Source organism: Galeopterus variegatus, unplaced genomic scaffold (assembly GCF_000696425.1).
Source record: "Galeopterus variegatus unplaced genomic scaffold, G_variegatus-3.0.2 Scaffold27, whole genome shotgun sequence".
NCBI classification, from domain to species: Eukaryota; Metazoa; Chordata; class Mammalia; order Dermoptera; family Cynocephalidae; genus Galeopterus; species Galeopterus variegatus.
The window spans coordinates 827,940-842,452 of NW_007726138.1; the positions used below are offsets into that span (position 1 = coordinate 827,940).

A 14,513-nucleotide genomic window follows, 5' to 3' on the forward strand; every position below is an offset into this window, starting at 1 on the left:
CTGACTTGACAGTCCCACAAAGATGATGTGACTCGCCCATGGTAACATGACAGTCATCTGCACCTCTTGTCAAATGACATGACAGAGATCTCATGTTTCATAGGCCATGGCTCTTTCCACAAAGTCCCTGGAACATAATCAGGCAGGAAGTAGAAGAAATAAAGGCTCCTTGGCTTATTTTTCCTGAGGGGCTTCTTGGCCCTAAGCTACCATTTTAATTCTGGGGAGAGAATTCAGTCAGGCTGAATACAGCAGATACAGTCCTGGGGTGAAGCAAACCACTCACAGGAGACTGTGCTCTGACAAAACACAAATTTTTAAAAACCAACAAAGGTTAAAGTCATTCCATAATCCCAAGTATTGGATGATCTAAACTGCTTACTTCTCGTGTCTACATCACACCCAGGGTCACACTGGGAACTTATCCTCTATTTCCTTGTAGGTCAACTTCAAACAACTCCTCTCTCTTTTCCAGAAGCCATACAACCAACCCTACTCCAGCCATGGCTACTGCTCCCTCCCCCCACCCCCAATCCCAGTATTGGGTTTTGTGACCTAAGCCTACAGAGCATAACATATGGACTACAATCAGACACAACCTCCCTTTCTAATCCAACAGAGCATGCTTTATTTATTAATTTGGTATTATCAAGTGGGAAGAGATGCTTCTGTCACATTTCATCATACATATTCCACTTTTCACGGAAATAAAATGTTTTTATTTCCTACTTAACCCAGCCTTCCAACCATAATGTCTCCTAGCACAGAGGTTTTCAACCATTTTCAGGCTAAGAGCTATCAACAGGGACACAGCAGGCAACAGATTATTCTCTCAAGTTCTTCATACTTGATGGTACCAAGATAACAAAAATGAACTATGTTCTTTAGAGTAGAAAATGTTGAGTTGTATCTCACTCCACCCAATATCATATAATCTATAGGCTTAGTGCGTGAAACATGATACTGTTTCAAAACAAAGTCTATTGATTGCCCACTATTACCACATTTCAGCAACAAACTCATTCATTCATACACCCATTCATTTATTTTGAGTTATCTATTTTAGTTTATCTCAAACAAGGACTGAACTTATTTGAGCACAAAATTTTGAGTGGAAAGTCAGCATGAAGCTTATAGCAAGTACTTAGGGAGAGAACATTCAAAGAATGTTCTAAGAGATGACAGGAAGTTGCTTGCTATGGGATTCCACAGTCTACTCATTGCAATATTGTATCCAAGTGAGAAAAAAAGTAGAAATTAGCTAGCTGGAATATATTAGAGGTGAATCTGAACCCCCGATTGTCAGCTTCAGTTAGACCACTTATGTAGAGAACCTCACGATAGATCTCTAGGTAAGCAAGCACATATCCAGGCAAAATAGAGAGAAGGTAATTGACTTCTGTCTCCCTTACCTGCTCAAGCATCAGCTCTCTTAATCGTGCAATTTTCTCCCCATCTTCAGGGTGACTTAAGATATATTCTTTGACAAAGAATGCCTAGTAAGAGAAGGGATAATAAGTCTATTTCAAGAGAGTTACAAGAAAAGTGAAAGACAGTTGTTGTTTCTAAAGACCTGGCATTTTAGAGAAATGACACCATTATAAACTACATTTGGGGACAGAGGGAGAGATTCCTAGTGTGGGTGGTTGGTCAGAATAGGAACACACGGAAAGGATTATTCAAGGGAGATTGGATATTGTACAATAAGTACCTTTGGTAGAATAAACAAAGAGCAAGCCCAAATCAATAAAGTGTATGGTATTCTACCATAAAATAAATTGCCGTAAGATTCGTTGTGACCAAGATGGTGGCCTCACCTTCCAGTCTATTACGTCTTTCTGTTTAAAACTAAGAGGGCGGATGAAAAGTCTAGTTAAAGAATCTTCTTAACAAGATCGGACTTTTCTATGCCCATGGACCTCCTTGATCAGGGACATTATTTTAGATAAACTTTTATCCAACAATCCCGATCTCCTCACTACTTTTATTCACCCAAGAACACGCTCTCTCTCTCTCTCTCTCTCGCTTTCTCGCTCTCTCTCTCTCTCTCACACACACACACACACTTTTATCCTCCAAATATCACGTTAGAAAAAGCATAAGTAGGCATCATGAATGACTGTATGTTTGCTCTATTTAACAAAGGACTCTGTGTCCATTGTAGCCCTATGTTTCCATGCTGATATGGGTACATATTTTGAAAAAAGATCCATGGAACCCTAAGAAATCACAATTGCAAACTTTGTTTCAAACAGCATTGCCTAATCCTCACCTCTTGATACCTGGAAACTCCACCATTAACTGCGGCATCTATAACTCCATTCAGGCACATGGTCAGGGGATTAATATTCTGCATCTGTCTTGTCTGACACTGACTAATCAGAGTCTTCAGCTGCTGATTCTTATTTTCCAATACTTCAATTGCATTTTCCAAAGGACTCATTTCTACCTGAGAAGCAAATGAGCATAAGTATATATTGAATTTGTGACATTCAAGAAGAAACACAAAGTAGATTATTCATGTTCTGAATTATCTGTGCTCCCCCTGGGCTCCCATCAATATGTCTACCAGGGGCCACCCAGTAAAACAGAAAAAGATATGGAAGTCAAGTTACCTGTTCATTAGTAAGGTTTGGAAAGAGCAGGTAATTATATTCATTGTTGAAATGTGGGTTAGATAATCAGCAAACATCAATTCTATGTTAGCATTGTAACAACAATTTAATCTTTATAATAAAATCCAATCATCTCATGTCTTTTAAAATTAGTTTTTCTTTTCCTATGAAGGGCTAAATATTCAGGGACCTGCATATTATCATCACCTTTCTTGATGCTTATTTGATGCAAAGCATCACGGGAGATACAAAGATGCATTTATAGATCGTCTGATGTCAAGGAGCTTTCAGCCCAGTTGAGAGATGGGACATATGCCCATACGGACTCCATATGCATATATAATAGCACCATAAGGTGGCACAGAATGGCACACAGTTGGGAGTTATAGAAAACAAGATAATCACATATATACCACCGGATCTATCTGTTGAAGGAGAGCCAAGTAGAATCATAATGACTTAAAAATCCTGGGTTGTATGAGGGACCTAATTGTTAAAAGATAAAAGTGCTCCGCAGTGCATGGCACTGGGACTATTATTGTCATTGACATTCTCTTTGAAGAGAAGGTCTGCCAAGCTCCCAGCAATAAAGTAATTCAGGCTTATAATAAGCACATTTAAATATTGGTTCTTTCAGTAAAGGAAACAAATTAGAGTTTTTAAAGGTCACTTAGATCATCTTAAAGCAACACTGAAAAATCCTAGAATAATATGACTACATCAAAATTAAGAATAAACATTCACCAAAGACACCATAAAGAAACGGGAAGATAAGCCAGAAAATATGAGAAGATATTTATAACATGTATAAACATCAAAGAGCCATGTCGAGAATATATAAAGACCCATAAAAACCAGTTAAAAAAAAAGGGCAAACAATCCAATAAAAAATGGGCAAAACATTTAAATAGCCATGTTATGAAGGAGGAAATCCAAATGGCCAGTAAAGAGATGAAAAGGTGTTGAGCCTCATTTGTGATCAAAGATGTGAAAAATAATATCACAATGACATACTACTAAATACCCACTGAAATGGCAAAATAAATATAATAATACAAATGAGGGTAAGAATGTGAGCAATAGCATCTCAGTTCCTGCTGCTGAAAGTTCAAATTGGTTCATTCACTTTGGAAAACAGATTTATATATATATTATGCTCCAGAAATTCTACTCCTAGGCGTATATCCAAGGAAATGTTAAGTAGAAGATGTGTACACATGTGTACCAGGAAACATGTACAAAAATGTTCACAGTTGTCTCCAAAATCCCTACGTCTACCAATAAGAGGATACATAAATTATATAGTATGTTCATCCAATGGAATAGCATACAGCAATGAAAACAAACTTCAGTCACATGAGATAATACTGAAAAATATTACAAATAATACTGAGCAAAAGAAACAAGTCTCAATGGATCATAAACAGTATGACACCATTACATAAAGTTCAAAACTAGGCAAAATTAAGTTGGCTTGTACAGGGAGGCAAATAGGTGATAAACTAAACAAGGGAATGGATACCATAAAAGGCAGAATAGCGGTTATCTTTAGGGTATAGAGAGGGAGTTGTAATTAGGAAGGAGTGCATGGGAGGCCTCTAGGATGCTGCTGACAATGCTCTGTTTCTTTACCCGAGTGGTGGCAAATGTGTATTTACTCTCCAATTACTTGTGACATTAAATCTTTGTTCTATACACACAAAATCTAAACCATAAAGGAAAAGTCTGAGAGCTCTGATTAACTGAAAGTTAAAAAGTAAGCAAAACATCTTAAGAAACATAGCCTATAATGGTGGTTGCTAGGGGCAGGAGGGGAAAAAGGGGAGTTGTTTGATGGATATAAAATTTCAGTTTTGGACCGGCCCGGTGGTGCACTGGAGAGTGTGCCGTTTGGGAGTGCAGCGGTGCTCCCGCCGAGGGTTCGGATCCCATGTGGAGACCGGTTCCCGCTCCTGGCTGAGTGCAGTGTGGGCGCAACAACGAGGGTTGTGATCCCGTTGCTGGTCCCCGGTACGGGCACAACACCGAGGGTTGCGATCCCGTTACCGGTCAGTAAAAAAAAGACAAAAAGGAAAAAAAAAAAATTGTGATCCCGTTGCTGGTCCCCGGTACGGGCACAACACCGAGGGTTGCGATCCCGTTACCGGTCAGTAAAAAAGACAAAAAAAAAAAAAAAGGAAAAAAAAAAAATTTCAGTTTTGCAAGTGAAAAATTTCTATAGATCTGTCACACAACAATGTATATATAGTTAACACTACTCTAAAATACACTTAAAAATTATTACGATAGTAGATTTTATGTTATGTGTTTTTGACCATAATAAAATAAAAAAGAAATCCATCTTCATCTTTATAAATTAAAATGCCAGTAATAGAAAAATTTTTCTAAAAAGTAAACAAAATTAAATACAATAAACACAGGCAAAAGACAAATAACTTGGGAGAATATTTCCAACATGTATTCCAGACGAAGTATTATTATTTCTTAAATACTGAAGAAAACTGGACAAAGGGTATGATTGGTGGATTCGCAAAATAAACAGAAAGAGTAAATATGTGAAAACATATCCATCTTTACTAGCATTCAATAAATGCTAAAACAAAACATTCAACCCTAGCATGATCATTTCTGGTTTATTATTTGGAAAGATTAAAATAATATACAACACCCAGTGTTGGACAGAATTCTGGGAAATGGGTACTCCCAAGAACAGTTATCCCACCCATACAGGACATAAATTGATACATCCCATTGCTGATTCAAAGAATCAAAGGTTAAATTGTTGGGACCCTCTGATAGATTAATTCAATTCTAGGGAAATAATTCTAAGTAGAGGGTCAAAGAAGCGTGCAAAGATATGTGTATAAATAATGTTCATCAATGAATTACGTTCCTCTATCTCTTAGATTGTGATCTTTAAATGCTGTTTCCACTAAAAAAAATTGGAAGTCATTTGAGAAATGGTGGATTTCATGTCTGGGGCAGGAGATGTACAAGTGAGCCTGGATCACCTTGTCATACCAGAAAGCAAGGAAAGTATCTGGGAGGAAGACAGTAAAGTAGCTGGCCTGTGAGCCATTCATTCTCTTTATGGGGGAATGTCCTTGGTGGACAGAAAAGAAAACAGGTGACTGGATCTTATCTCCTTATCAATCGAATCTTCAATAAAGAGGCTAAAAATAATTGCTAGGAGGAAGAGATGTTATCTGTGGAATGCCCTTAGAAATTTCCCAGCCCAAGGATTTCTTAAAGTAAATAAACCCAGGATCCGTACGTCATGAATAGAGAATGTCCCCAAGAAGCTTTACGACTAACTCTGTGAAGTATAAAATGGAATGGTACATAATTTACACTTCATAACTTAAATGCCCTGTGTGAGGAACCCCATGAAACTCAGAGACTCCATCTGTGATGGTTAATTCCAGGCGTTAACTTGATTAGACTAAGGAATACCTAGAAACCAGGTAAAGCTATCTGTTTGAGTGTGTTCATGATGGTGTTTCCAGAAGAGATCAGCATATGGGCGTGAGTGGACTATGTGGGAAAGATCCGCCCCCAATATGGGCAGGAACCATCCAATCCTTTGGAGGCCTGGAGGGTACAAAAGTGGACGGAAAGGCAAATCACTCTGTCTCTATCCACTGGAGCTGGGATACACTCTGCTCTCCTGTCTGTGGACATCAGAACCTGAGACTCTTCATCTTTTGGGTTTCAGGCCTTACACCAATGGCACCATTGGCTTCTCTGGTTATGAGACTTTCAGACTTTGAGCCACACTACTGGCATTCAGTTTACAGACAGCCTATTGTGGGACTGACTCCCCAACTTTCACAATTCTGTGAGCCAATTCCTCTAATAAATCCCCTCTCATATATTTATATACATATCCTGTTGGTTCTCTCTGGAGAACCCTGACTAATACACCATCTGTTATTCAAAATTATTATTATTTCTGTGGGGAAGAAGAACGTGAAAGACAAGGTTTGATATCTTAGAAGACTCTCTGCTTCACCTGAACATCTTGATTGCCTTGAAACTTTTAGTAAAGCTTAATGCTGGGAAAGATCACTGATTCCTCTGTCTGATTTGATAATCCCATCCTGTGTGTTAGGTCAGTAACAAAGACTACTCGGATACTGCCAAAAAGAATCAGGAGAAAATTTGAAGAGGCTCCCAGTGGGCAAAGATGGAACAAATTGAAATTTAATAAGATTAATTACTGCTATGGAGTAAAAGAAAACAAATCTATGTTACTAAATTGCAAATAAACAACCTAACACTGTACCTCAAAGAACTAGAAAAATAAGAACAATCCAATCCTAAATTTGTTGATGGAAATAAATGAAATCAGAGCAGAACTAAATGAAACAGAGATCCAAAAAATGATACAAAAGATCGATGAAAAAAAAAAGCCGTGTTTTTTTTTTTTTTGAGAAGATAAACAAAATAGACAAACCATTAGCTAGGCTAGAGAGAGAGAGAGAGAGAGAGAGAGAGAGAGAGAGAGAGAGAGAGAGAGAGACACAAATAACAAAAGAGAGAAATGAAAAAGGAAACATTAAAACCAATTCCACAGAAGAACTGTTAGAGACTATTATAAACAACTATATGCCAACAAATTTGAAAACATGGAGGAAATGAATAAACATCTGGACCCATACAAACTATCAAAACTGAACCAAGAAGGCACACAAAACCTGAACAGACTAATAAGCAAAAAGACTGAAGCAGTAATCAGCAATTTCCCTAGAAAGAAAAGCCCAGGACTGGATAGCTTTACTGCTGAATTCTACCAAACCTTTAAAGAAGAATTAATTCTAATTCTCTTCAAATTATTCCAAAAAAGTTGAAACACAGGTCACACTCCCAAATTCATTCTATGAGGCAAGCATCACCCTGATATCAAAAGCAGACAAAGATACAAAAAAAAAAAAAACCCCAAAACCCACAGGTCAATGTCTCTGATGAACACAGATGCAAAAATCCTCAACAAAATATTAGCAGAGTACAACCATCAAAAAAATTATACACCGTGATCAAGTGGATTCATCTCAGGGATGCAAGAATGACTTAACATATGCAAGTCAATAAATGTGATACACCACATAAACAAAAGCAAGGACAAAAACCATCTGATTATCTCAATAGATGCAGGAAAAGCATTTGATAAAATTCAACATTGCTTCATGATAAAGACTTTCAACAAATCAGGTATGGAAGGAAAATATCTCAACACAATAAAAGCCATATATGACAAACCCACTGCCAATATCTTCCTGGATAACAGGAAAAAGTCACTCTCACCACTCTTATTAACACAGTATTGGAAGTACTAGCCAGAACAATCAGGCAAGAAAAAGAAATAAAGTGCATCCAGATTAGAAAAGACAAAGTCAAACTGTCCTTGTTTGCAGATGACATGATCCTATATATCAAAAACCTAAAGACTCTACTGAAAAACTCTTAGAGCTGATAAACAATTTCACTAAAGTTGCAGGATACAAAACCAACATGCAAAAATCAGTAGCATTTTTATACTTCAACAATGAACTAGCAGAATAAGAAATGAAGAAAGCAAACATTTACAATAGTCACAAAAAACATAAAATACCTATGAATCAATTTAACAAAGGAGGTGAAAGATCTCTAGAACAAGAACTACAAATCACAGCTGGAAGAAATTAAAGACACAAAAAGGTGGGAAGACATACCAAGCTCTTAGATTGGAAGAATTAACATTGTGAAAATGTCCATACTACCCAAAGAGATCTACACATTGTATGCAATTCCTATCAAAATACCAATGACATCTTCACAGAAATAGGAAAAACAATCCTAACATTCATATAGAATAACAAAAGACCCCAAATAGCCATAGTAATCCTGAGCAAAAAATAAATAAATCCAGAAGCTCCCTGACTTCTAATTACACTACAAAGCTATAGTAACCAAAACAGCATGGTACTGGCATAAAAACAGACAGCTGACAAGTGGAACAGAATAGAGAACCCAGAAACCAACCCACAGACTTACAGCCAACTGTCTTTGACACAGTCAACAAGAACATACATTGGGGAAGAGACTGCTTCTTCAACAAATGGTGTTGGGAAAACTGGACATCCATATGCAGAAGAATGAAACTAGACCCATACCTCTCGCCATATACCAAAATCATCTCAAATGGATTAAAGACTTAATTATAAAACCTGAAACTATAAAACCCCTAAAAAAAAAACATAAGGGAAACATTTCAGGAAGTAGGACTGGGCAAAGACTTTGTGAATATGACCCCCAAAGCAAAGGCAACAAAAGGAAAAATAAACAAATGCAATTATATCAAACTACAAAGCTTCTGCACAGCAAAAGAAACAATTAACAGTGAAAAGACAACCTAAAGAATGAGAGAAAATATTTGTAAACTATGCATCCAACAATGTTTTAATATCCAGAATATACAGGGAACTGAAACAACTTAACAGTAAAAAAAACCATGTAAACCTGATTAAAAATGGGCAAAGAAGCTAAATAGGGATTTTTCAAAGGAAGAGATACAAATGGCCAAAAGACACATGAAGAAATGATCAATATCACTCAGCATCAGGGAAATGAAAATCAAAACCACACTATCATCTCACCCCAGTTAGAATGGCTATTATGAAAAAGACTGAGAATACCAAATGCTGGCGAGGACGCAGGGAAAGGGGAACTCTCCTGCACTGTTGGTGGGACTGTAAACTAGTGCAGCCATTATAGAAAACAGTATGGAGGTTCCTCAAACAACTACAGATAGAACTGCCATATGACCCAGCAATCCCACTGCTAGGTGTATACCCAAAGAAATGGAAATCATCATGTTGAAGGGATACCTGCACTCCCATGTTCATTACAGCTCTATTTCAGTAGCCATGAGTTGGAACCAACCAAAATGCCCATCAACTGATGACTGGATAAGGAAAATGTGGTATATTTACACGATGGAATACTACTCTGCCATATACAAAGAATGAAATTGTGCCATTCGCAGCAACATGGATAAACTTAGAAGAAATTATGTTAAGTGAGATAAGCCAGGCACAGAAAGAGAAATACTGCATGTCCTCACTCATAAGTGGGAGCTAAAAAAATAAAGAAAGAAAGAAAGATACAATAGTCACAATAATCTGTTTAACTTTTAAAAGGAGAGAATGGAACTGAGACCACCAGAGGAAGGAAAGGGTGGGGTAAAAGTGAGAAATTGGTAAAGGGCCACAAAAAATGATTACATTGTGTAATGATAAATATGGTAACTATCCCTATCTTAATTTGAGCATCACATACTGCACACAGGTATTTATATTCAATTCTGTACCCCACAGATATATACAACTAATTATGTTTCAATAAAAAAATTAAAAAAGAAATAAATAGGACATTGGCCGCTGTGTACAGAAGGGACTGCAAGAGAAGGGAATAAGCAGACCTCTTAACAGGCTACTGCAGTAATGAGGCACTAGATGGCGCTATTGGGTGGGTGGTTGGATTCTGGGTATATTTTGAAAGTAGAGCCGCATGATTTTCTGATGGATATAATGTGGTATGATAATACTCTCATTATCTTTAGATAATGGATTAAAAAATATTATGTATAGATTCTAAACTATTAAATGTTTATCTTGTTTAAAATATTAAAAATGAGCATACTTTTTAATCAGAAAAAAGTTTTTTTTTTTAAATCAGAAAAAAGGGTAAGTAAAAAAAGTACCAAGGAAACAATAGTTCAAAGGCACTGATATCTTAAAAAAATTTAAATAGTTATTTTGGGCCTATTTTTTAGAAAATAAAGGTCCACAATTTCATGTGAAACCTTGATGCTACATGTTTCAGAATGTAGAACTTTCAGATTTTAGAAGGTAATATAGGGCATATGTGGTATACTATGTATCCCTCAGCAGGATCTGGGGCAGATTCCTCTAATCAAATGCATTAATATTTCTGCAGTGAAACATATAAATATTCACACAAAGTGAAATAAAGTTAATAAATGGCTTTAAATTAGAAGAACTTGGGTATATCAGCAAATGAGTTTTGGAACCAAACATATGCAAACTCTGGTTTCCAGATTTTGGCATGAATATAAGGGACTTCACATATCTTTATTGAGTACCTACTACAGGTCTCTGTTCCTGAAGACCTTATACACTAGGAATTACCCCAGTAAGCCAATAACTTTAATAGAAAGTGGGAACATTGCAGGCAGCAAGAACAAGAGAAATGCATCAAGGCTGTTGAGAGTGGGCTGTGTTCAAATCAAACTCGGCTGTTTTCTTCTCTCAGTTTGACAGAACATAAGATTTCACATTCTGACAAAGTAGGCAGCTGATGTTTGGAAGGCTGTGTTTAGTAAGGCTCTTTTTATCATTACCAGCATGCTCCTTTTTATTAGTGGCGTGTGTATGTGTGTGTAATGTTTCAAGGGCTGAGACCACTGGTGAGACTTCACAGAATTTAATGATCTGGCTAGTAAGGAGCTGGAAAGGCTCTCTTGAATCATGAGCAGCACAGATGACTAAGACCATTTCTGTGGGTTGTCCCCATGCCACTCAGCAGGAAGCATAATAATAAGACTTTCTGAGCACTGTTTGGCAGCCTCCCCTCTGGCATGGAAGGTACCAGGGTATACCAGGCAAGCGACCAGGTTTTGGGGACCCTTGACTATACAAAAATATAACTGCATTCATGTAATCTGCTGAATCGAGTTCAATTTGTTAAGGAGTCATATTACTTTTTTGGCATTGCAAAATAAAAATCCCATTAAATCCTTAGCCTAATTGAACATAAGCTGAGGGTAGTTTCAATGCTGAGAGATTTGGGGTAGGACAAGCCATTCTTGGAAGACAATTTGGGTACGAGCTGCTCTTACTTACGCATTGACAGAGTGAGATTGTTACCTAAATAAGGTATGGGCTAAGATATATTTTCCCAATTGGCACATTTTCTATCAGATGGAGGACTGTGGTGATGCAAGGGTTGGCCTCAGCCACGGTGGAGGGAGAAGGGCTGCTGTGAGACTGCAGGGCTGTGGCTGACAGCAAGGTGGTTGAAGGGCAGCACAGACAGCAGGGCAGGGTTGCACCCTGGGTACGGCTGCCTTCAGCTACTGCTCTCTCTGTTCTTACAACTGGGGACTGGAGCTGGGACATAGTTGACAACCAGAGGGTTCTTGGGTGCTGTGGTTACCAGGTTCTGCAGTGGCACCCACTGATCTCCAGCTGGTGTTCCATCCAGGACTGCTCAGTGGGACCAATATACCACCATCCCTTCTCCTGGGAACTGTAACAGCACGGACTTACCGTGTATCAGGTACTGTGCTGGGGCTTTGCATTAGCCTCATTTTGCCTATAAGGAAAGCAAGGCTAGAAAAGATCAATATAACTGGCTTTGGAATCATAAAACCCTTGGCTCAAGTCTATCCTTTTTCAACATCTTGCTATATGACCTCCAGCAAAGGCTTTTAATCTCTAGTTAAAAATTGTGTAAATGGGGATAAGAATATATACAATACCTCATAACTTTGATATGATGATTAAATAGGATAGAGTAGGTAATCTTAGCACCTGCGTCACCCATTAAGCATTGAAGACCACATAACTATAGTAATTGGGAGAACTGGAATTCCAGTTCTAACTCAAGGGCCTGTGTAGCTTTTGTCACATGCAGCAATCACTGTTTCCTCCAGCTGGGTGGACTAGGACAATTTCAGTGTTCACCTTCCCAGCCTTGGTAATAGCAGTCAATATCACAAACATTCACTAACTTACTATGAGTGCTTCCCAGGACTTTGAGTCAAAAGCAGAAGCGATTAACATACGGCACGACTCCAGGTGAGCAACCATGATGAGAGAGTACTTGAGAATAAGCTCTGATCCTTACCACTTCACGCTTTTCCACTTCGAACCAGCGGGAAATGCCAGGTAAACTCTGCACCAAGTATAATGATGTTCTCTCCACCCAGAGACTCTACAAAATACAAAACAAATGAGGTCCCCAAACTGCCCTTCTTTCTAGGTACTGTGCTATGACTAATGTTTGCCATTCAATGTTATCAGGTTTTACTTATTTCTGTCAGCTTTTTTTAGTCTTCATTCTAAAGATATTGCTGAAGCTTATGATAATAATTCCATTGTATATTGTCTGAAACTTTTTATATGTAAAATAAATGAGCTCCTACTTCAGACAGCAAGCATAAACATATGAAAATAGGCCATCATGAATTTATTTTTACCATTCCTCTAAAATTCAAACTTATACTCTCTCCACTCCTTAAGGCCTAGCCATTTTTATCTGGAAGGGGTAATAGTGTCAGCCAGTCAACACAAGATTAGAATAACAGAATCCTGGAGGAAGAAAAGGCTTTAGGAATCATGTAGCTTGATCTTTCCTTTTTTTTTTTTTGGCTGCTAGCTGGTAGGGGATCTGAACCCTTGACCTTGGTGCTGCATCACTGTGCTCTAACCAACTGAGCTAACCAGCCAGCTCCCGAGCTTTCAATTCTAAAGATGAAGGGCTGACTGGTTAGCTCAGTTGATTAGAGTGGTGTTGATAACACCAAGCTCAAAGGTTCAGATCCCCAAACCAGCCAGCACACCCCCCTCCAAAAAAAGAGAGAGAGAACAAAAGATGGAAACACCAAGTCTCAAAGAGGCAACATGACTTGCTCAAAAACGACATTCTAATTACCTGTAGAGTCAGTGTTAGCACCACCCACAGGACGTCTGACTTCTCCATTCCTAAATCCACCGTGCCACATTTTCTTGTGCCTGTCTGAACTGCTGTAATCGAGGCAGATCTGTATTTCAGAGCTGAGGCCCCCTCTGGTCAGGATGAGCACCCCCAGGACGTGTGAAACCACAGCTGCCTTTGGTACGAGCTGCTGCTGCTGCTGCTGCTAGGTTTCTCTTCTGTCAACCAGGTTTAGGAATCTATGCCTCATTTTTCTTATTTAAACCAAGTGTATTCTCAAGAGGATAATACACCACAAAATTCCTGGAATAGTGCCATTTATTCAAAAACAACAATAAAAAAGAAAGAATATGTTTGTGCCAGGAAAGATGTGCTGAGATGAATGTGACAGAGTCTCTGTGGCAAGAGCTCGCAGTGTTCTGGTGGTGACAGGGAGGTAAACAGACAAATAAGAGCTCAGAGCGGAGAGAAAGGGATGCTCAAGGTGCTGGGGGAGAGCAGAGGAGGACAGCAGTTCTCAGAGGACGGGACACGTGAGCTGAATTTTGAAGAGCGAGTAGGAGTTTGCCAGGAGGAGAGCGGGGGCAGCAGAGCAGGCAGGAGGAAGCAGCCTGCAGAGTGGGAGCGACTGTGACAGGGCACGAGAGAGGGAGAGAGAAGCTGGTGTCACTGGAGCTGAGAGGAGGGGAGGAGTGGGTTGTGGCAGAGATGAGGCTTCTGGAGGGACAGTTTGGGACCAGACTGTGAGGCCTATGAGTAGAAGAATAAGGAGCCAGATTGATTACGATTGTCTTTTAGGGGGATCGCTGTACCTCTCATAAATCTGGAAAGTGGTGGCCACGAGGCAATGAGGGACAGTGGAAAAAGCAATGGAGAAGGAATCAAAGATGAGGGTTCTAGTACTGCATCTACCGTAACTACAATATGAGTTCGAGCAAGTCAACTGTCCAACTCTACTAGATCTGTGACTTTTCACTGGAAGCCATTGCAAGGAGAACCGTATCGTAAACCAACTGAATCTTTAATTGATTTTGGAGGGCAAAAAGAAAAATATGTGTAAATATCCAGAAAAGACTAGAAAAATGATCATGGATCTTTTCACTAATATCCCAATGATGTTTTCCAGTGGTCTCCAGGCCCTGATATTTAACCCCTCAAACCTTGCACAGACGACTGCTC

At 38.8% G+C, this 14,513-nt stretch overlaps 1 protein-coding gene across 3 annotated transcripts in view; it reads right to left on the minus strand.

The window, feature by feature from the left end:
- Positions 1 to 14,513, minus strand: part of DOCK4 (dedicator of cytokinesis 4) — a 444,210-nt gene that overhangs the window by 16,786 nt on the left and 412,911 nt on the right. For all 3 annotated transcript variants that reach the window (XM_008569607.1, XM_008569604.1, XM_008569598.1), the window contains exons 42-44: positions 12,525 to 12,611; positions 2,273 to 2,449; positions 1,413 to 1,496 (exon numbers count right to left, since the gene is read on the minus strand). In XM_008569607.1, the coding sequence (XP_008567829.1) occupies positions 1,413 to 1,496; positions 2,273 to 2,449; positions 12,525 to 12,611 (348 nt within the window). The remainder of the gene's footprint in view (positions 1 to 1,412; positions 1,497 to 2,272; positions 2,450 to 12,524; positions 12,612 to 14,513) is intronic.